Genomic DNA, 23,082 nt, shown 5'->3' with positions numbered 1-23,082 from the left:
ACTCATGTAAGTGATGACGACGACATCGATGATAATGATGATAATGATGACAATAATGATGATGATGATAATGATAATGATTACTTAGGGATGAAATTACTTTAACCTTTATCAATACGACCCATTAATCACGTGAAAGAAGAATGAATAACTGCAACAGCCAGATGACAATGACGATGATAACGGTGATTGAAATTATTAAAGATACGCGTATCGGTAATTTGGTTTAAGAGGTTGAACATGCTACTCACGTTATTCAGTGAATTATCACCAGCACGTGCAGGATGTGTGGCAGTGAAATGATAGAGGATGAGTATGGAGGATTGACTCAGGCGAGCGAAGATGTTCCAGTTTCCTGTCTATAAAAACTGTGGTAAGTAATGTTGACGATGAACATGCTTGTTATACAATACACATTAATATTGATGATGATGATGATGATGATAATGATGATGATGATGAGTACGGCAATGACAATCACGACGATCACAACACTAAGAAAATAAGAACGAGGACGTCAGCAATGGTAATGATGATGATTACATTGTTATAAGGATGATAATAATGATACCGATTATGATATGAATGGCTGGAAATATTTCTGAATATATATATATATATATATATATATATATATATATATATATATATATATATATATATATATATATATATATATATATATATATATATATATATATATATATATATATATATATATTTCACAATATGACACGTATTATGCCCAAACTTGGTTACTAGAGCAGTACATATATATATATGCTAATACCATAAGAGTTCACATTACTGCAACCACGCATTAATGCCCTCAATGTTCGTTTATGTATTGATTGAATAACGTGCTATATTCAGTTTGATAACCTGAGGTTTTATGAATTCATTCATGGTCGTTTTATTATTGTCTTCGATCATTCAGTCATCATGAGATCCTGAAAGTAATCTACAACCTAAGTAAGGGATGTGAGTTCCCATTAGATAATGCCTGAGAATGAGTGCTAGGGACCGTCCCCATCTCATCGCGACTTGCAACTTCACCAATACTCAACTTTCAACATTAAACTTGTCGATCGACAAGCATATGAAAACTCGAATGCGCCTACGTTTAAACAAAACAGGTAATATATACTTAAATAATAGCAGGGAATTTAACAGGTTAACGTAAACATATGTTTGAGTGTTGGTTCCACAGTGAATGGCGTGAAGGTGAATGTGTGAAGGAGGCGAGCGGCGCGAGGCGAGGAACCATCGTGCAGGCGCGGCCGCCAGGTGGCAGCTGCTGCATGTACACAAGAGGACCAAACACTCCTCGAGATGGGGCATGGATGGTGTTGATTTTATGACTGACGGGGCCTCCCAAGGTCGAAAAACTGCCAACACTCTATCAAGTGGGTAAGTAGGGGAACGTGCAGCGAACGTGTGGGTGTATAGTATTGCCGGCGTGGCGAGAGGTGAGGGGAGCGTTGGCTGCGGGGAGGAAGGAGGGCAAGTGTGAAGCAACAATGTGGGCGTTTCCACAGATATTTGCTGTACTACTTGAGGTGACAGAGATTCATGAAAATATTGTCTTGGTGTAGTGCATGTGGGAGTGGTGTGTTTCTAGCGTGGAATGCTAGGTGTCTGTACGATATTGAGCAATCCTCAGCGATCTCGTCATTAAAATTTAATTTCCAATCGTTCACGGGAATTGTTCATTTAATACTGAACAGGTAATATATACTGAAAGGTATTACATGCATACATTATCAGGGACTCTTTTACATCTAAACCTGTCGACATTAATCTGTTAGGAGAAATGATAAGTTAGAAATTTCAGTCTGTAGTTGAGGAAGATTGCTGTAGGGTGTGCTACTTACTAATTCATGGTCTGTTATGTTCACATCTCTTCAGTTCCACATACTGGTATATTTGTGACTCGGTATGTAATGATGTCAAATAGTGACTTTATTAAACTATGTTAAATACAGTCCAAGGTATGTAAGTTAATCCTTACATGCCTAGAATGGACATGTGCATCAAAATTTCACCATGAAAAATATTGCTTGTCAGCATATATATATATATATATATATATATATATATATATATATATATATATATATATATATATATATATATATATATAATTTTTTTACTTATTTACCCATTTGTTTATTCATGTGGATCAAAGAAGGCCATAAGTGCTATAAACTAAGATACTGATAACATTGCTGCTTGCTTCAATAGGCTAACTTTTAGTTGCCAGTTGGGCAGGTAGAGTGAACTCTATTTTCTGTGCAGTTTGTTTCCCTATACATAGGATATATTTTTTCTGTGCAAGTTATATATATATGCCAAATAAGTAAGTGGTGTAATGTAGAATATTATTCCATATTTTCAAGGAATTCTTTCCAGATGAGAAGACTTTGTTTTTTGGGGAATACTTTACTATTTAGCATGCAGTATTGAGGTCATGTTTTCATGACTGCAACATCTCGTGACATCTATGTAGGGAAAATTTAAAGAGGTTATAAAATTATACACTGCCACAAGTAAAGCTTAGGAACTCCAAATTCACCTCTTCTCCTTTGATATCTTTCCCTATGCTGAAAAAAATGCAGGGAGATGTTGAAAAGTAAGTAATTACCACCTAACACAAAAGAACATGTTTGTTTACATTTTCAGATGTGTCAAATTTTCAAATATTTTAAGTAATAGTACTCTTCTGAAAGATATCACTAATACCATACAATAATATACTTTGCAGCAGTAGAAGTAAATAGATTAATATCTTTGAGTAGCAGTTCTTGAGGAGTCCTGTTATTTTTCATGTGCAGTATAGAATGAGTTGAATGAATGAAGCTATAGATTCACAGGAATAAATCATCATAGAATGAGGTGTGTGATGAAAACCAGATGCTAGACAGTAGCAGGAAAGGGATAGAATCAACAGCCTTATCAACTGATGTGAAAGACTTGTTACATTGACAGTGAACCCTGTTGCCACCTCCAACCCTTCTTTCTTTCTTCCATTTCTTTGTTGTATATAGTATGGTTGTATTGGCATATATGTTTATAAGATTGTAGTAACATTGGAGAAATATATGATAATGCTGAAAGGTATATCTTGAAAGATAGGTAGATGCAGGTAGCTTTCAAACTGCTCATTTTCCATGTAAATGTAACATAAATCTTCCTTCTTTATTTTTCCTCCATTCCTTTGTTCTATCAGATCTCCTTTCCCTCCAGTATATGATATGATTACATTTTCTGTGGATATATATGGGATTGTAGAATCACCTGTTTAAGTGAACATATCTACCAAATAATGAAACATCTGGATACCTGTGTCTGTTTGTGTGTATATTATTATTATTATTATGTGATGACAGCAGTAATATTTTTTTTTATCTTTGGCATTGTTGCAGGTGCTGATGTGATGGGTGCAGGACCTTATTCAAATTGATGACTCAAATGCACCGCCAGCAACATGGATGCTGGTAAGTAGTGGATGACTTGTGTGTTGTCATGTACGTCTTGGGTGGAAAGAATGGGTCAGTGGATAGATAGGTGACTGATACTATGGATTATAATTATGCTTGTAATTATGGTATTACTATTTCATTTATGTGTACTGGTCACTAAAACAGGATCAGGTTGAAAGCAGTGTACAGTGATAATATACTACTTATCCCATGGATTTAATCAAACACAAAATGTAAAACTGAATTTGGAAATTTGTACATAGAATTGATGATCAATTTTCAAACTCTAATTTACATAATAGGTGTGTTATGCTATGTGTATGCCTACAGTACTGGCAGAAAGTCATGGCTTGGTAGCCTGGATCAGCCAAAACCTTTTGCAAAAAAACAAAAACAAAATGCCTGTTTAATGGTAAACAATTATGGCAAAAATGAGTGGGTGCCAACATGACATTCTGCTAGGCTTCTTGCTCTGCTTGTAGGGTGACACATGGCTCTTCAGTGCTTGGCCTGCTACCAGAGGAGGAAGCTGTCCCTACAGGTGTTGCCTTTTAAAAGTGTTTGTTTTTAAATATCACCATATTTTTTTGTAGTCCCATTACATAATATGTCTGGAAGAAATGAAACACCTTGAATTTCATCTCCATATTAAAGATATCAATTGATTTAGCTGACATCTGTCATGGTTCACTTGGATGTTAGGTGTTCAGGTATTGTGTAGGAGGTGGCATTGCCTAACCAACATTTTAAACCTTGAGTTCTATTCCAGTTCAAGACAATACACCCATGGCACTTAGGATCATGCTCAAGTCATAGACCACATTATTAAGGAGTAGAGTGAAATAGTGTATGTGATTATGGAATATGTGAGTTTGTGCAAGAGGAATACCTTTAGTTTTTTTGCAAACTGGGAGGGCAAGTGGTGGAGTATGTGACAAAAAGGACAAAAGAGAGAATGAGAAGATTAAATTTTTTACATAAAAGTATTTTCTGATTTATCAAATTGATTTGAACAGCATTAGTATCATGGAAAAATGCTACTCTTATTTTACATTCATAAACATCCTCTGTTTTAAAAAAGAAAAACCTGAGTGTAAAATTAAGCACGTATAAAAGATACGTTTGAAATGTCATGAAAAGGATATTTTCTGAAATAAGGTAAGTATTTCTACCCCCCCTAAAATTTAGTAAATCTTAATTTCCCTTGAATAGTTTTGCATCATGGGAGACATACATATTTTTTTGGGGGAAAAATGTAGTTTGCCACAAGGAGAAAATTAAGATTTATGATGTCACTGGCTCTGTGGTTTTTGCTTCTTTCAGTATTGGCATTTATGTGAGGAACTTAATACATATTAAGAGGAAAATAATTTTTATTATGCAGGAAGAACACCTTTCTCCTCTGTGAGGCACATTACCTATATTTGTTGTTGTCACTTTTCAGAGATTTTCAGACTCATACCTTAAATATCAGAAGGACTTCATGTTTTTTGTGTTACATCACCATATATAAATTATGGAATCTGAATTGGTGTAATCTTGCCAGTTTTGCTTTGAAAACATTTTGTACAAAGTTCACATAGGCTCATAGCCTTTCCTTCCTATAGCTCGCAGAAGTCAAGACATACGGAAGATGTTGAATCCCGACTCCCGTTCTCTCATGGGTAAACTTAGATCTTTTATTGTGTGCATCTGTTTTGCTTCACTGCAGTTTACTATGAAGCATCCTTTATAAGTTTAAAAATAAATTTTACTACTTTTGTCCTGTGTATATAGTTTATATATTTTTCTCCCTCTTTTATTTTCAGGAAAACCCTGTTGCTGTACATATGTTATATTCCATGCTTTTTGAATGTACAATTGTCCACTTTTTTTTTTTTTTTTTTTTTTTTTTTTTTTTTTTTTTTTTTTTTTACTACATAGTATAACTATTTTGCTACTTGAAAGGATCACTTGGTGCATGTGCTCCGTCAAATGTTAACCTGCATAATTTTACTTAGTATATATATATATATATATATATTATATTGTATGTATGTATACACACACATACAACAAGATCTCTATAAGTCAGCAGAATAGGGGCTTTTTTCCTGACTTGTCAAAATTCCAACTACCATCTGTGAAATATCACTAAGAACCCTTGGAAACCTGTCCTGTAGGCTGAGGGTCTTTATTTTCATCCCTTTCCTCCCTTTAGGGGCTCCCCTTGCACCTTGTTCTGAGAATGTGATGATAATAAGAGCTGCTAGTTCTGGTTCTGGTTGAAAATTGGGAAGTTTAGCCATTGCAATGGCACCTTCCTGATGGAGTCTTGTTTATAGTTTCTTGTTGTGGTGTAATCTCTTTTATTTGTCTCTAATATGACAATTTTCCTTGTACTTTTTCCATTTCCTTCCAAAAAATGCTTAGTATTTCCCTATTGTTTTGTTGTTAATGTTGTCAAAAAGGAGCTCACTAATAATCTGATATTTTTTCTCCATAATTTATCCACTTGTCCCCTTGGTCTTCATCTCTTCCTTTATCCTTGTAATCAGTCCATTATTTAAGACTTGGAATGGACTTGTAACAAGGGTAGGAAAGAGAAGAAGACCAGAGGAGAGAAGTGGATAAATTACAAAGACTGTATAAAGAAAATAAAGATCAGATTATTGGTGAGCTCCTTGACAACAATAACATTGAAACAATGAAGAAAATACCATGTAATTTTTGGAAGAAAAGAGAAAAATACAAGGAAAATTTAAGGATGTTTAAGAGAAACAAGAGAGGAGATCTGACCACAAAAAGAAACTATATACGAGACTACATCAGGGAGAAGCCGTAACAAAGGCAAAACCTCCCAACTTTCAACCAGAACCAGAAGCAGCATCATGTCATAACATACACAGTAATTGTTATTGCATAGGTTATGCTGAGTTTGATCTAGGTTGACTTAGTGGAGTCAGCATGGTGCTGATTTACTCTCTCTCTCTCTCTCTCTCTCTCTCTCTCTCTCTCTCTCTCTCTCTCTCTCTCTCTCTCTCTCTCTCTCTCTCTCTCTCTCTCTCTCTCTCTCTCTCTCTCTCTCTCTCTCTCTCTCTCTCTCTCTCGACATGTGGAATTCCAACTAATGGAGGTTTTACTGTATATATGTGTGTGTGTGTGTGTATATATATATATATATATATATATATATATATATATATATATATATATATATATATATATATATATATATATATATATATAGTATGAGTAGTTATTATTGTTTTATCTCTTTTTTTTATTTACTGCAATATGGAGTTTATTTGAATGAAAGTTGCTTTTAATTTTAAAAAATCATCCCAAAACTTGCATATTTGCTGCAGTAAATATTTTGCAGACATCTACCCAAGTCAACTTGGCAGGAAAAAGTAGCTTTGTTTCTTAGATCTCAACTTTAGTGGAAGACCATGCTTGCACTGCTTGCTACTAGATGTGGCTAGTCTTTTGAGATTCATATTGTATTGTGATATGTGTGCACAACAATGCTTACATATACATACAGTTATGAATGTTGTGTAATGGTTCTATTCTAGTGTTAAAAATAAAAAGAAATAACCTTAGGCCTTGCGCCTGCTTCTCTATGACTGAAACAGACCAATAGGTTGCATGTAAGGTTATGCATCTGCACCCACACAATATTCTGGTGGCAGGAATTATGTTACTCATTCAATTCAGTTAGTGTATTTTGACCAGATAACTCATAATAGCACTCTTAACACATTAAGTATTGAACATTCATCTTTATTACAAGCTGATAATTTTTCAAAGATGATTCAGTCATGATTTAGATAGACAAAAAATTTCTTGACATTTTCAATTTCTTGCATATTAAGTAGTCACCACAATATAAAGATCTTTGTATCTTATTGATGTGTGTCACTCTAATCCAACCGGTCACATGTAACTGAAGTTGTTTTCCTTAGTGGAGATATCTCATATCCCTTAGTGATAGATATAGAGTCATTAACATGCAAACTTGAGAATGAGATCATCAATAAATAATGAGTTGGAGCTTAGAAACTTTATTCCTGATAGGTGTAAGAAATTAAGTGACTACATAGCTTGAAAATTTTTACTTGGTTTTGTTTCAGAAGCTTTATAAAGGCATGAAATCACAGCTATTTAATGTTCATGTTAAAGATTGACAGTGATTATGATACTAATAATCGTAATCGATTATAATACTAATAATAGTAGTATTTTGCGTAATCGCAAAATACTAGGCTTTGACTCCTTGTTATCATGTATGTACATACTGAAGGTATTTATTTATTTATTTATTTATTTATTTTTGTTTGTTTGTTTCTTTGTTTGTTTGTTTGTTTCTTTGTGTCTTTCTTTCTTCCCTTCCTTCCTTCCTCCCTCCCTCCCTCCCTCCCTCCCTCCCTCAAATACTGATCTTGTAGTTGCTGCTTTTATTTCTGATGTTGACGATGTTTTTTTTTTTCTTTAGTTACTTCCAGCTTGTTTATAGGAGCACCACATCTCTGCAGTAAAAGAAGTAATTTAAAAATATCTATGCTTTCATCATACAACAAAAATTTAGCTACCAAGTGTACACAAGAAGAGAGGAATATGTGAGTGCAGGGATTTAGATGAAATGGGTTTCTTGAAAATTATTCCAACTAAAATGAAGTGGTATAATTACCTGAATGGTGAAATAGTTTGATACTGGTAAAGTCAGTATTGACTCAGATATTGAAAAATTTCTTGGTGCTAGCTTCCCTATTGAAGATAAGAATGAGATCTGGAATAATGATCATTGATAACTGCTGTTTGTCTGTTGAATTATGAGGAAAATCAGTTGAAAGAGCTGTCTGCACAGGAGTGGATTGAACATTGAATATATGTTCAGGAAGAGAATTGTTGATTTAATGCTGCTGTTAATCAGTCAGAGCTGCTTCTTAAAGGATAGCCAAGACAAACCTTGTTTTTGTCATAGAGATAAGAATACAGAAGAGTTTCAAAGTCTCCTTGCTTCATCTATTTTAAATGATCTTTTATTATGTGCAAGGAATATACTGACAGTATAGCTTTACAGTCAGATCATGCCTCCTTTACCACAGACATCTCTTAATACATTTAGAAAAGAAACGTTGATGATCCACAGACTAGATATTTATTTTCTTATATTATGTAACATAGGGGAGTCACTCATGGACTATTCACTAAATATTTTCCTGAATAGATACCTTATTTTGTCACTATGTTTCAAGGAGATATCCTTCTCTTCTTTTTAAAGATCTTAGTTGTTTACTTCTAAAATATGTGAGACTACCCCACATATCTTCACAAACAATCTGTGAAGTAATCAGCTGGTGTAGTTAAGGTATCATCCCAGCATTTCTGGAGATCATGTATTGCCTACTTGTGTTTTCATTCATCAAGAAGTGTTTGAGTCACATTTTCAGGGTTATAAAGCATTTGATATATATATATATATATATATATATATATATATATATATATATATATATATATATATATATATATATATATATATATATATATATATATATATATATATATATATATATATATATATATATATATATATATATATATATATATATATATATATATATATATATATATATATATATATATATATATATATATATATATATATATATATATATATATATATATATATATATATATATATATATATATATATATATATATATATATATATATATATATATGTGTGTAGATAGATAGATAGATAGATAGATATTGATATAGATATATAGATGAAGATAAACATTAGTTTCTTTTATATGTTTATTATAATGTTGTTTGTGTTAATTTCTTTTATCTAGTTATGTGGTGGTCCTACATATTTATTCCAGAATGTATGAAATATTGTTCCATAATTACTTTTGCTTAATTTTCTTCATGAATGATTAAGAGCTCAGGTGACAATATTCATAACATTTCTGCTGTGATTTCTGGCTTTATGATTTTATGATAAAATGAGCATTTCTTATGTTTATTTTCAGAGGAATTCATATAGCATGATCATGATGAAAGTAAAGTAGCTTTTTTCACTGCATGAAGTATTCAATTGCCTGCAGCAATATATATATATATATATATATATATATATATATATATATATATATATATATATATATATATATATATATATATATATATATATATATATATATATATATATATATATATATATATATATATATATATATATATATATATATATATAAACACACACACACACATATACATATATATAAACACACGTGCAGTGGAACCTCGGTTCTCGAACTTAATTTATGCCTGAATACCATTTGAAATTCAAAATGTTTGAAAATCGAAACTATTTTCCCCATAGGAATCAATGTAAAATGGATTAATCTGTTCCCAGACACCAGTCAACCCTGTCTTAGTGGCTTATGACATACACTCCCCACAGCCAAGATGGCTGCTTCACAGCATCTCCAGCTCACAAATTATTTATCCAGAAAGGACGTAATGAATGAATCTTAGTGACATGGAACTCATCAGAAGATACTGTTTAGACTGATCTAGTGAGAGATGTCTTACAGAGGGACACAGAGAGGACCAATCCACTTACTGCCAAAATGAAGGTGATCACAACACTTAGACATCTTGCTGTTAGAAAAAGGTATTGAAAAAATACAGTTGTGTAGTAATGGTGGCATTGGGGGATCATCAAGAGAGCCATAGGTGGTTCAGGATTACTTCTGAGGACTAAAAACTGTTTGTTTACATCAAGGCTATTCAATGGGATCACATTTACCTTATTTCAAATATTGAATTACTGTCTTACACTCTGTCTCTCCTCCAAATATATAAAAACAAAGTAAATATTTATAGAAACTATAAATTAGTCATAAAGAGCAGCTTTTACTATCTTTTAATATTTGAAATCAAGTAACTTTGTTCTAGAACTGAATTATGGTACTGCAACCGAAGCAATAATTAGTTTAAAATTTTGTTAAAAAAAATAATTTGTTTGAAAAGGGAGGCATTTGGTAACCAAGGTTCCACAGTATATATATATATATATATATATATATATATATATATATATATATATATATATATATATATATATATATATATATATATATATATATATATGTAAGCTGTGAATATGCATACAGTACACTATTCCCCATAGGGGATATGTATATTCCATCATATTTGTACCTCTCAAAATGCTGTTCCTATTGCTCCTGTCCAAAGTCAATTGTCCCAAAGGGAGCACATTGTACATATTTATTTTTAATAGATGTTGGGCTTTATATTTATGCTAAGCATAGCATTCTTCAAATGCATGTTTAATGGACATCCTATCTTTTTTGGCTTAAAGAATGTTCTTGACAAAGTGAACCTCTGCAGGATTGAGCGAGGAAGAGCTGCTCATCCGGGCACGGGAAGAGCGCGCAAACATAGTTGGGCGCTACAACCTCGGGCGAGAAGAAGGAGCCGTGATAGATCCCTGGGAGGACCCCGAGTTCGAAGTGTACCACTCAACAGATCGATATGGCTTTATACAGTAAGTAGCATGTAATGTATTTGTGGTCACCTTTCAATAAAGACCAAGAATCTTATTTTGTTAATATTTTTATATAAGAAAATCTGAATTTTTTTATTATTTCTATTTTAGTGCAAAGTGGGTGGTATTAGTTTTAACCCCAAATTTGGTTTTATGACTGTGAAAAGGCAAGACTGTCAGACTGACTGACTGACTGACCCATTATTCTTAATATTATTGATGATTTCAGAATAAATAGTGACTATTATAATTTTCTGCCCTTATTAAACTTTATCTTTCTTTTACAGTGACACCAGATTACCACAGAACCGCTCAAAGGAGGAAGAGAAGAGGCTAGAGATTGAGCTGTCTAGAATTGACAAGTGGCTTAAAATGATTAGAACTTGGGATAAATACTGGGGGAAAGAAAAGTTCGTCAAAAGAATTCACAAAGGCATTCCAGATAGATTCCGAGGAACTGTGTGGGCAAGGTTACTCTTTTTAGAACAAATGAAGGAGGAACAGAAAGGAAAATATGAGGTAAGGGAGACATTGAAATGTTCATATGCTGTGTGTGTATATGCCTTCATCTCTCCTTTCCCTTTTGTATCCTTCCTCTTCCCCTGTATTTCTGAGGCTTAGAGCACCTGCCCTCCACACACTCACGGCTTGTACTCATCCCTGTTCTCCTGAAATATATCCCTATCCTCGTAACTCACCCATTCTCTCTCTCTCTCTCTCTCTCTCTCTCTCTCTCTCTCTCTCTCTCTCTCTCTCTCTCTCTCTCTCTCTCTCTCTCTCTCTCTCTCTCTCTCACACACACACACACGATACAATAATGAAAATAATAAAGAAAAGGATTTGGGGGGTGATTATTCAGGATACAGTGTCACCAGAGAAACATATGTGGGATTTTTGGCTCCACATATAGGATGTTAAGTAACATTAGAGTGTCCTACATGGACATGGATATGATGAAAAAATAATTACAACTATGACACACCTCAAGTTGGAGTATGCTGCAGTCATATGGTCTCCACATAGGAAGAAGAAGATAAGGAAATTGGAAAGAATACAGAGGACAGCAACAAAGATGGTTCCAGAAGAAAAAGACTTATGAAGAGCAACTGGAAGAAATGAGATTAATATAACACTGGAAGAGTGAAGAGAAAGGGGAGACTTGATAACAATGTACAAATTGATAAACTCTATGGAAAAGGTAGACAGACAAGTTTTGGAGATGCATGTGGATGAGGAAAGATGTACGAGAGGATTAAGAAGAGTATGTCTCAGTCACATCAAGAAATATAGTTTCCCATATCAAAGCACTGATCTCTGGAATAGTTTAAGTGAGGAAGTGGTTACAGCTGTTAGTGTGAGTAAATTTAAAGAGAAATTGGATAACTGCATATATGGAGACAGGACAAATGAGCTTTAGCTCATTTGTAGTAGAGTACAACTAGGTAAATGCACACTGCTCACCAACTTATTGGTATTTTCCCTCACCTGACATGCCATTGCACTCGCAGTGCTTAGGATTTTCAGTGATGAGTGAGCAGTTACAGAGCAGGAGGATGGGATTTGTAGAGTGTGAACAGTCTCAGCTTTACCTATAGATGGGGCTATCATGAGCTCTTAAACTCACCTCAGGAGGATATAAATAGTCACAAATCTAGCATGTGATCTCAGAGACTCTGGTGAATTACACACATGTACACACACACACACACTCACACACAGACCTTGTGAGGCACTCATAGTTTTCATCTTGCCATATTGTGGAGACAACGAAAATTAGAGTTTTATCACTATTTCCTAGATTTGCATATCAATGTGTTGTCACTGAAGTTATACTAAAAATAACTTTTTATCTATTAAATATAACTAAGAATTATCTTCTAGAGCTATTTTACATCTACTAAACATAATTAAGAGTTAGTTCTCTGTAAAATTATTTTGCAAGGCCAAAAAGATGTAGCTAAATTGTTTGGCTACAAGGTTAAGGGGATGCTGGACATGTAGTGATGAAAAACTAAAATATCTGCACTTGTTATTACCAGGAAATGAAGCGGCTTGGTTGCAAGTGGTCACCAGATGTTCGGCAAATTGATCTGGATGTAAATAGAACGTACAGGGACCATACCATGTTTCGGAAAAGATATGATGAGAAGCAGCAACAGCTTTTCCATGTACTAGGTGAGAGAGTGTATATTTATTGAAGACAGGAGATTGTTTCATAAGTATTAGTTTGAGGGAAACTAATAGTAAGGTTGTATTTCCCATAACAGGATCGTCATGCTATTTGCAAGCAATTATTTATTTATATTTTATTTATTTATATATATATATATATATATATATATATATATATATATATATATATATATATATATATATATATATATATATATATATATATATATATATATATATATATATATATTTTTTTTTTTTTTTTTTTTTTTTTTTTTTTTTTTTTTTTTTTTTTCATGGTTTGTATTTCACTTATTTTACACTGAGGAATTTTTTTTATTTTATAAATACTTGGATGTAGATATGGATCTGTCATTACTTATAGAATCATGCGTATATGAAGGATGCATTTATCTATATACCAGGTTGACATATTGAAATGGTAATATCCAAGGCAAGGTACTCCCTCATATCTTAGACACCAGATCTTTAGGGGAGAGAGAGAACTGATCATCACTATGCTATACTGTGTGATTGTTAAGCAGTGTTGGAGGGATACTAGAAGAAAGAACTGATAGTTGAAACTGCATGGAAAGCTTATGTGGTGGAGAAAGTTGTGAAAGAGAAGGGGACTGACTAAATTAAAAGCAGTATGCATGAAGAAGTATTGAAGGAGACTTCCTATGGTCACTCTCACACAGAGAGCAGGATGTGTAGGAAATATGAATAGACAGACAAATATTCTGGTTGCTAACCTCAAAATACAGTTTGAAGTGTATGTACCATAATATCTCAGTCAATGTAATTGACGAATTGTGTGCCAAGTTTGTGTTTTTATTTTTTATAGTATTGATAGGAAAAACATTCCTTGAGATGATATACATTAATTCTTGATGTTGCAGTTGCATACTCTATGTACAATCAAGAAGTTGGTTATTGCCAAGGAATGTCGCAGATTGCTGCATTGTTACTCATGTACCTGAACGAAGAGGATGCTTTCTGGGCTCTGTCAGCCCTAATGTCCTCCCCAAAATATGCAATGCATGGTAAGTATATAGACTGTTTTATATTGATATGATTTATTTCAGGAAGTTGAAGAATGAAGTCTCAGCATCTAAGAGGGAGAAATTATGAAAAACATAGATGATATTCATTATAAGTGCTATTGTAAATTTTTTATACAAAGAAAAATGGCACTAGCCATAAGAGCCCAAACAGCAGCAGCAGCGTAGCATTATGTTCCATTTTCATTGCATTCACCAGAGCAATCATAATGAAGAAGCTACACACAGCAGTAGAAAAAAGTACAAGAACTTTGATAGTACAATTTTTATATTGATATTTTCATACCTACAAATTTCCTTTCCTGGCTATTATGTTGTTAAGGAAGCAAGAAACTGAATTGATGCATTAGACATGATTAAAATGTTGATGAATTACTCAAATATTTATTTTTTATTTCAGGTTTCTTTATACCTGGGTTTCCCAAGTTACTGAGGTACCAACAGCACCATGATAAAATCCTTGAAAAGTTTCTCCCAAAACTGAAAAAACATTTGGAGAGAAACTGCATAGACTCTGGGCTATACACTTTGAAATGGTTCTTCCAGTGTTTCCTTGACAGGGTAAGTCTCATAATGCAAAAGGTTCATTTAACATGAATTGTACTGCTCTTTGACAGCCATTGTAGATGTATGAAACATTTAGGACATTATTTATAGCTAATAGTTCTGCATTTATGAAATTAGATATATATAATTGTTGCTACAAGTGAAAACTATAGCTGGCCTATATAAAACTAAGCTTTTCATGTTAATGTTTCAGAATATCAAATGTTAGTTAATATGTTGAATAAGATATTTGTCAAGGAGAGATGGTACAGGCATTGAATACATTTAACCATTTCATTAATTTGCAAATCTTTCAGGTTTTATGTTTTGTGAATGATTTATTGTTTTCTATTCCACAGACTTAGTCCATCTTTCTATTTCTATAAATTTATGCACATCATCAAGATGTTTAAAGTCTTCAAACTTTGTATGTACAGTTAACCCATACAGTGTCGTGCTTTGTCAGAGATAGGGGTCTTGTCAGGTTGCATTTTTTCATAATTTTTTTTCATTTACCCTATAAAATGAGAAAAAAAAAATAACAAACTGTTTCATATATATATATACAGGGTGTTCCTAAAGTATGTCACATTTTTTTCGTAATTTTTTTTTTTTTCATTCACCCTGTAAAATGAGAAAAAACATTGTTTTATATATATACAGGGTGTTCCAAAAGTGTGTGTCACATTGACACTTTATACCTTAAAAATTATGGAGGATATCAAAACACAATTTATATTCCCTGAAAGCTAATATTTTCAATCTTCTATACTAAAAAGAGTTCAGAAGTGCAAGAATTAATTTTTTATTAAACTTTTTTTTTTTTACAGATGTTCAATGTGCGCAATGTGGGTTACACGGCACATCCAAACATGACCAAGCATAGTGTTGTTAATGGTTGCTAAAATTAACAGAAGAAAACTTGACGATTTTAGCTTTTAAATGGTACCAGTTTCATCTTGCTTCCATTTGTAGTTCTTGATATGTGAGTTCTTAGAAAGTGTCACTTTCATGGAATATAAATTGTGTTTAGATATCCTCTATAATTATTTGGATATAAAGTGTCGTAATGTGACACATACTTTTGGAACACCCTGTATTATTCCCATGCCATGAATGGAAGTGTGGTTACCATACAATTTTGATTCTTGGATTTTTCCCTTCTCAGAGCTCACAACATCAGACTAGGGATGCGGAATTTTATATTTATATTCACTACACCCACAGTTCTCAAAGAAAAGAGAATACTATGGATTTTACGACTTTCAGTTTTCCTTTCCTTTCTTGTTACTCTGAAGCCTCATTTCCTATTTCTTATGTCTTATTGATTATAGATTTCCTAGAAGAAAGTAACTTACCTTTTTATGTGATGATATTTGAGGAAATACAGCAGCCCACCCTGTGTAGCCAACTCTGTAACAATGTTAGCACACCAAAACATTTATAACCAAAATCTCTATCCCTCTCCAATACTGTAGCTTTCAAGTTCATTTTATTGCTTTGATATTAAATGCATGTTGACATAGGCATCGAAAAAACAAAATCTCCAAATATGTCTCAATTCCTAGAGAAGTATTCAGTCTATATATAATAACTCTGAGCCCAAAAGATAGGTACGTATATGAAAACATTCATTCTTGACTGGTTGAAATATTCTTTGTTACTGTTAGTGACAAGTTTTGTATACAAACAAAATTGGAGGCTGTAATGTGGCTCAAAAAGGAAATTGTATATATACATACAAAACACTGTATAGGTTAAGGGGACCAACCATGTTATTTTCCATTTTTTGTTATTTATGAACCAAGCTCCACCAAATCTTTATGACCTATAAAGGTGTTTTAGATGGGTTATATGTATAAGTTTCATTAAATTTGAAACAATAGTTTTCTTTTTTTAATGAAAATAAAAAAAATTGAGGTTTAGATTTTTGCATATTTTGACAACAGTTTTTCTAGGATTTTCTTGAAAACTTGTCACAAGATACTTTAATGGTTTTCTAAGAAAATCATGACGGAATTTTCATTTTTTATTTTGTCAAGAAAAATCCAAAATTTCTCACCATCCAGATATTTCTCTTAAGCTAGAAAAAAAAAAAAACTAGACAATAAAAATTGTCTTTTTTAATTCCCTTTCTAATGACACCAGAATCATCAAAATCAAACAATAAACAGCGGAGAAATGCACCTCAATAGCACAATAAGTTAGTTTTGAGATACGAGGCTTTAAAGTTTAAAGAGACACATGGTTTTCCTCCATATATAGTTATGTAATACTGGAATTTTGAGATTCCAAGTATTATAATGTATTTGTTTTGAGTTGTAGATGATTTTGAGCCACAATTACAAGCATTAGATTTATAGATGACTTGTTTTGTTGGCATCTGGAATCTTTTGAATAGAACATTGCACATTTCATTTCTATAATGAGGGTGTGCCACACTGATGCATGTGCTCTGCTCTCAGCTAATATCTGGTGTGCTTTTGTCAGTACCTCGCTCCTTTGGGTAAGGTAAAACTTCCTCTTACCTGTTGTGGTGATAAAAGAGCAAAAAGCAGGGAGTGAGTGAACATAAAGCGGGTACAGAAGTTTATGAGAGAGAGAGCGTCACAAGCTCCCTCCCTCTTTCTAAGTGTGTATGACATACACTGTCACTGAGGGCATCTGAGGCTCTTCTTTGCTCCCACTCTGCTAGGCTGTGAGAGGAAACTTCCATACTCTACCATAAAGAAAACTGTTCCTTATAAACTTTATTATTTTTTTTAATGGATATTTTTCTACAACCATCTCCTGCCTACAATGACCTTGACTGAGCGACTGAGTGTGAGCGGGAACAGCATTTAAACATGGATGACAACTTATCATACGTGCATAATGAAGTACTAGGCCTAAGGATGTCATGAGATGATTTTTGCATTTTTTGATATTTTTCAGATTTTCAACTCAGTCGGTCCCCTTAACAAAAAGGCTTGACTAACATTGCTTGTATCAGCACAGATTATGCCCATATCAGAAGAGGTATGGTTGAAAGAGAGGTTGATAAATTTATATCAAGTATTAGCATATACTATGGTGAGCAATATACTGTATTCAAGTTTATAACCATCTCATGCATTCTTCTACAGGTGCCATTCCCCTTGACCTTGAGACTGTGGGATATTTTTCTGTTAGAAGGAGAACACTTGCTGTTGGCCTTTGCCTACACCGTCCTCAAGCTGCACCGACGCCAGATTGCTCGTCTTGACATGGACCAGATCTTAGACTACCTCCAAAAAAAGTGAGCAAGTGATAGTCTGGCAGAAAATTAGTTATTGATATTTAATATTTATACGCGCATGCACACACACACACACACACACACACACACACACACACACACACACACACACACACACACACAACACAACACAACAGAACAAGCACACAAAACACAACATGACACACACACAAAACACAACACACACACAAAGTCATAATACATTCATTCAAAGAGGGAAGGGTCCCAATGGACTGGAAAAGAGCAGATATAGTGCTGATTTTCAAGGGAGAAAATAAGGATTACCCCTCAAACTACAGACCAGTGTCATTAACAAGTGTAGTGGCCAAGATATGCAAAAGAGTTATAAAAGACAAATGGATCAAGCATTTGGAAGAAAACAGTTTGTTGACAAACAGACAATTTGGTTTTCAAAGAGGAAGACCATATACTATGAATCTGTTGAGTTTCTATTCACAAGTTATAGACATTGTGCAGGAGTGAGATGGTTGGGCAGACTATTTATTCGGACCTCAAAAAAAAGCATTTGAGAAAGTACCTCATAGGAGTTTGTTATGGAAGCTGAAGAATTTTAGAGGATTGCGTGAAGGGCTGCTGAAGTGGATGAGAACAGTAATTAAGGATCAAAGGTCAGCCTGGAAGAAAGTATTAAGTAGGGTTCTGCTGGGTTCTGTGTTGCCACTGGTAATGTTTGCTGTGTACATTAATGATATGCCAGAAGAAATAACCAGCTACATTAGCTTATTTACAGATGATACAAAGTTATTAAGAAAGAGGAAGATTGCATGGCACTCCAATAAAACCTAAACACAATCTGGGAATGGAGCCAAAAGTGGCAGATGGAATTCAATGAAAAGAAATGAAGTGCTATAGAATTTGGCAAGAGTGGCAAGAGACAGATGGTATGAAGGAGAGAATCAGCAAAAGAACAGAAGAAAAAGACCTTGTAATAATTACTGATAAGCTGTCACCAAAGAAACAAACAAGATTAGAGGTGAAACATATAATCTACTGAGAAACATAAGGACAGCATATACACATATGGAGGAAGAAATAATAAAAAAATAGATTGTGACCATGATACGCCCAAGATTGGAGCATGCAGCTATGGTATGGTCACCTAGCGCCAAGAAATCTATAAGAAAATTGGAAGGGATACAAAAAGCAGCAACAAAGTTACCTCCAGGATTGAGGGATCTACTATATGGAGAAAGTGTCAAAATTGGGTCTTATAACATTAGAACAGAGAAGAGAGAGAGGTGATTTGATTACACTATAGAGTAATGACTGGAATGGAAAACTTGGATAGGAAGGACTTGATGTGAGATACAAGAGGCTTGAGGGGACATGGCAGAAAACTGAGAAAAGATGCTTGTAGAAAAGATGTTAAGAAAAATAGCTTCCCACGTAGAACCATGGAGATCTTGGAATGATTTGGACAGAGAAGTCATTGATGCAAATATGATAAATGAATTTAAGACAAAGTTAGATGAAAATAGATATGGAGACAAGACAGCACAAGCATAGCTCTTTTCCTGTATGTCAAAACTAGGTAAATATACACACACACACACACACACACACACACACACACACACACACACACACACACTTTGTCACTTGCAGTTGTCACAGAGTAGTAGCTTTAAATGCTTTGAAAGTGCTTAGTGTGCCCAGAAAAATTTGTAAGATGGTCTTGAATGAGAAATTAATGAGAGAGAGAGGCGTAGGTAATGTAATTTCAGTTGAATATGTATTTTTTAAGTAAAACGGTAAACATTCAAACAGTTAACAGTTTCTGATCATTGTTCTCACTGCAAAACCTCAGCAACTTTTCTTTCTGTTTCTTCAATTCATAATCTATTTTTTTCACACATCAGTCATCAATATGACACAGGCTATGCTACATTTTGTTAGTGAATTCTTGCTGCATTTTGTTGGCTGTTATATCTGTTCTGTTTAGTATTCAGTATTCTCTCCCATTTCTTTCTCTACCTGCATTACACTGAGGTACTCAAAGGATGTGGTGCTCTCTAGTGAAATCTTTATTTGCTAATGTGCTTGCTGCCTCTTAATTTTCCTGACTACACCTGAGTGCATCACCTGGAAGATTACATATAGTATACAGGATAGAGCTGACAATTGCTAGTTAGTAAATAAGTCAAGATAATTGTGTCTTCTGTCTTTATACTGAGTGGATCTTTGTTTACCATCAAAACATCTGAGTTATTGCATTTTTCTTAGCAACAACAAAGTCCTCTTGAAATCAAGATCAGCTGGAGAATAAATGATTGTGGTCTTGTATCAATTGGCAGTCCACAGGCATGTCTAGAGGCATTTATGTTCCACATGCCCATATGTCTAATCTTACTATTTCCATGTAAAGTGAATTCATAGAACAAAATTACTACCAAATAGCTTTGTAAATGTAGCTGTTGAGTAGGACATTTTTAGAGGGATAATGCATTGTCAAGTCATGTAAGTAGCACCCAGTATTTTGAGCATGTATGGTATTTATTGATTCTTTTGATATTGGTGCAAAGATCCACAATAGACCACTTGTTGATTTAGGCTATTACATATCCTATTTTTAAGAGTTTAAATTATGTTACAGGCTGGAGAAAAACTTTGGTTACGAGGATGATTATGTCATAGAGAGTTTAGAGAAGGCAATGGAGGAGCTCAAGAAGGCCAAGCTGGATCATCCTGGGCCTCCACCAGACCATGAGCTGCCGCAGCAACCCTTTGGTAAGCAGGGTTGTGACTTTTCTTTTAAAATTTGGTGGAAGAACTACAGTAAGAAACGTATTAGCTTTAGACGTTCATCGTTTATGATTGATATGCTATACTGTATTTGTATGGTCACTTAAAGGTAATATTTCTTGACTTAATTAAGTTTTTTCATTACATGGAGTCCTAGAATGTAATCCTGTGTAGATGGTGGTTCTGATTTATTGAAAGATTGAAATAATGATAATAATAATGGTAAATAGGATAAGATTAAACAAAGGAAGGTGATTCTCATGACAGAATGGAATGGAATTTGAATTGGCTTAATTGATCAGATGTGCTTCTCTCCATAAAGTTGTTGATTTTCATGAGCGTAAACCCATCTTGCTTATACCAGGAAGCAAATTAGTTAATTAATATTAGTCAGAGAATAGACTGAATTATATTTGCTCATATTTTGCAGTAATGTAAGAGTCTCCTTAGAGTAGCTCTGATCTCTTCCAGCCAGCTTTTTTATGTTCTTAATTTCTAGCTGGTGATTAATTAATTAAATGAAATAATGTTGCAATTTTTCTTAGGAATGTTTATAGAACCAACAATTGAGAAAGAATCTGGGATCCGACGGGAATTCACGGAGGAGGAGCGACTAATAACAGAGAAATTGATGAAGCGAACAGAGACGATCGGCCTGAATGGGTCCCACCTGTCTGTTGACCGTGGTCAGTGCATGCTTCCCTCTTTGTTTCTTATACTTTTTCTTGTTTTCTTGAATTACTTTGTGGTGCACATTTTGTCTTCCAGTAATTTATTAAAAGAATTCTGGTCCTATAAGAAATCTTTATTCATAGATAATTCATAAATATATTTTAAAAGTGAAATGTTTGTCATGAAAATTGTTATCCTGACATAAGATGTCATATTTGATAACATTTTAAACAAAGCTTCACAATCCACAAGTTTATAAGCCCAAAACCATTCAAGAGTCACAGGCCTGCAGCTTGTTTCATCATGTATAAACCTTTCCTTGTCCCACTCAAATATAGTATCTCATTTTTCCGAGCCTTTATATCTGCACAGCTAAAAATGGGCCAGTTTCATTATCATTCATAAAAATAGGAAAACCTCAAATAATTGGAAGGGAGAAATTTAAAAATAGTTTTGGAGGTTACAAGTAAAACAGATGAAAGAGTGAAGATGCTGGTTAACTTACACTATTAAGGTGGACAGAATAAGTGTGAGAGTAAGTAAAAGGTCTTGTGTATCAAGGCTCCAGGATGTGGATGTGGAAAGGCATGTAGGTAGTAAGTGGAAATGACTGTAGAACATAAAAAAAATATGCAACATTGTGGCAGATTGTGAGAGACTAAAGTGTTGTATGAGTGAATTCTTTCCCCAATGTGGGAGCTGTACATTATAAAAAAAATAGATAAGGCTCTTTCATACAGTTAACAGCTAGGAAGAGGAATGGAATCGGCATATACAACATGGAATGCCAAACTTCATGGAGGCTGTTTTAGAAAGATAAAATGTCAAATTTCCCATTAGATACAGTGGAACCTCAGTTATCAAATGTCTCCCTTTTCAAACAACTCAGTTTTTAATAAAAATTTTAACTCATAGTTGCTTTGGTTGCCATACCATACTTCAGTTTTTTAACAAAGTTACTTGATTTCAAATATTACAAGATGTAGCAAAAGCAGCCATTTATTACTAATTCATAGTTTCTATAAAAATTTCCTTTGCTTTTATACATCTGGAGGAGAGACACAGAGGATAAGACAGTAATTCAATCTTTGAAATAAGTTAAATGTGATCCCATTGAAGAAGTTGAAGAACCTTGACGTAAACAAACAAGATTCGGCACTCAGGAGTAATCCTGAGTCTCCTGTGGCTTTCTCTATGACCCACAACACCATAAATACTGCACAACTGCATTTTCCCAATAGCTTTTCCCAGCAGCAAGATGTCTAAGTGTTAACCCCTTCAATACAATGACACCTTCATGGGTGTCATGAAGCGCCAGTGGCATATACAATGACGGCTATGTAGGAATCATGGTTGGATTCTGTTTTAGTTGATGAGCGATCCTGTTTACTGCCTTGACTTGTATTAACAGTCTCTGTATTATGTCCTTGAGATTCTGTTGCTCCTCCCACCCTCCCTGTTCCCATCAGTCATGGAAATGAGTTACCCCATTCCCCACTCTATCCAGAATGAGGAAGTCTCATTGGCAGAGCCTTA

At 33.9% G+C, this 23,082-nt stretch overlaps 1 protein-coding gene across 5 annotated transcripts in view; it reads left to right on the top strand.

The window, feature by feature from the left end:
* Nucleotides 1–243: 243 nt before the first annotated feature.
* The window catches only part of LOC135111032 (USP6 N-terminal-like protein), a 36,614-nt gene continuing 13,775 nt past the window's right edge, over nucleotides 244–23,082 (top strand). Inside the window, exons 1-12 of one of the 5 annotated variants that reach the window (XM_064023933.1) lie at nucleotides 244–373; nucleotides 1,211–1,406; nucleotides 3,426–3,497; nucleotides 5,090–5,146; nucleotides 10,896–11,052; nucleotides 11,340–11,571; nucleotides 13,092–13,227; nucleotides 14,127–14,270; nucleotides 14,689–14,849; nucleotides 17,960–18,111; nucleotides 20,726–20,859; nucleotides 21,420–21,560. In XM_064023933.1, coding sequence (XP_063880003.1) covers nucleotides 3,488–3,497; nucleotides 5,090–5,146; nucleotides 10,896–11,052; nucleotides 11,340–11,571; nucleotides 13,092–13,227; nucleotides 14,127–14,270; nucleotides 14,689–14,849; nucleotides 17,960–18,111; nucleotides 20,726–20,859; nucleotides 21,420–21,560 — 1,324 coding nt within the window. In that variant the 5' untranslated portion in view covers nucleotides 244–373; nucleotides 1,211–1,406; nucleotides 3,426–3,487. Of the gene's footprint in view, nucleotides 374–1,210; nucleotides 1,411–3,425; nucleotides 3,498–5,089; nucleotides 5,147–10,075; nucleotides 10,118–10,895; nucleotides 11,053–11,339; nucleotides 11,572–13,091; nucleotides 13,228–14,126; nucleotides 14,271–14,688; nucleotides 14,850–17,959; nucleotides 18,112–20,725; nucleotides 20,860–21,419; nucleotides 21,561–23,082 lie in introns of all 5 variants that reach the window. The other 4 variants (XM_064023934.1, XM_064023932.1, XM_064023936.1 and 1 more) reach the window with 4 other exon arrangements.

This window comes from Scylla paramamosain, chromosome 21 (assembly GCF_035594125.1).
Source record: "Scylla paramamosain isolate STU-SP2022 chromosome 21, ASM3559412v1, whole genome shotgun sequence".
Taxonomy (NCBI): Eukaryota; Metazoa; Arthropoda; class Malacostraca; order Decapoda; family Portunidae; genus Scylla; species Scylla paramamosain.
The sequence above is the reverse complement of the archived record's forward strand: the minus strand, read 5'-3'. Positions and strand labels throughout refer to the sequence as shown.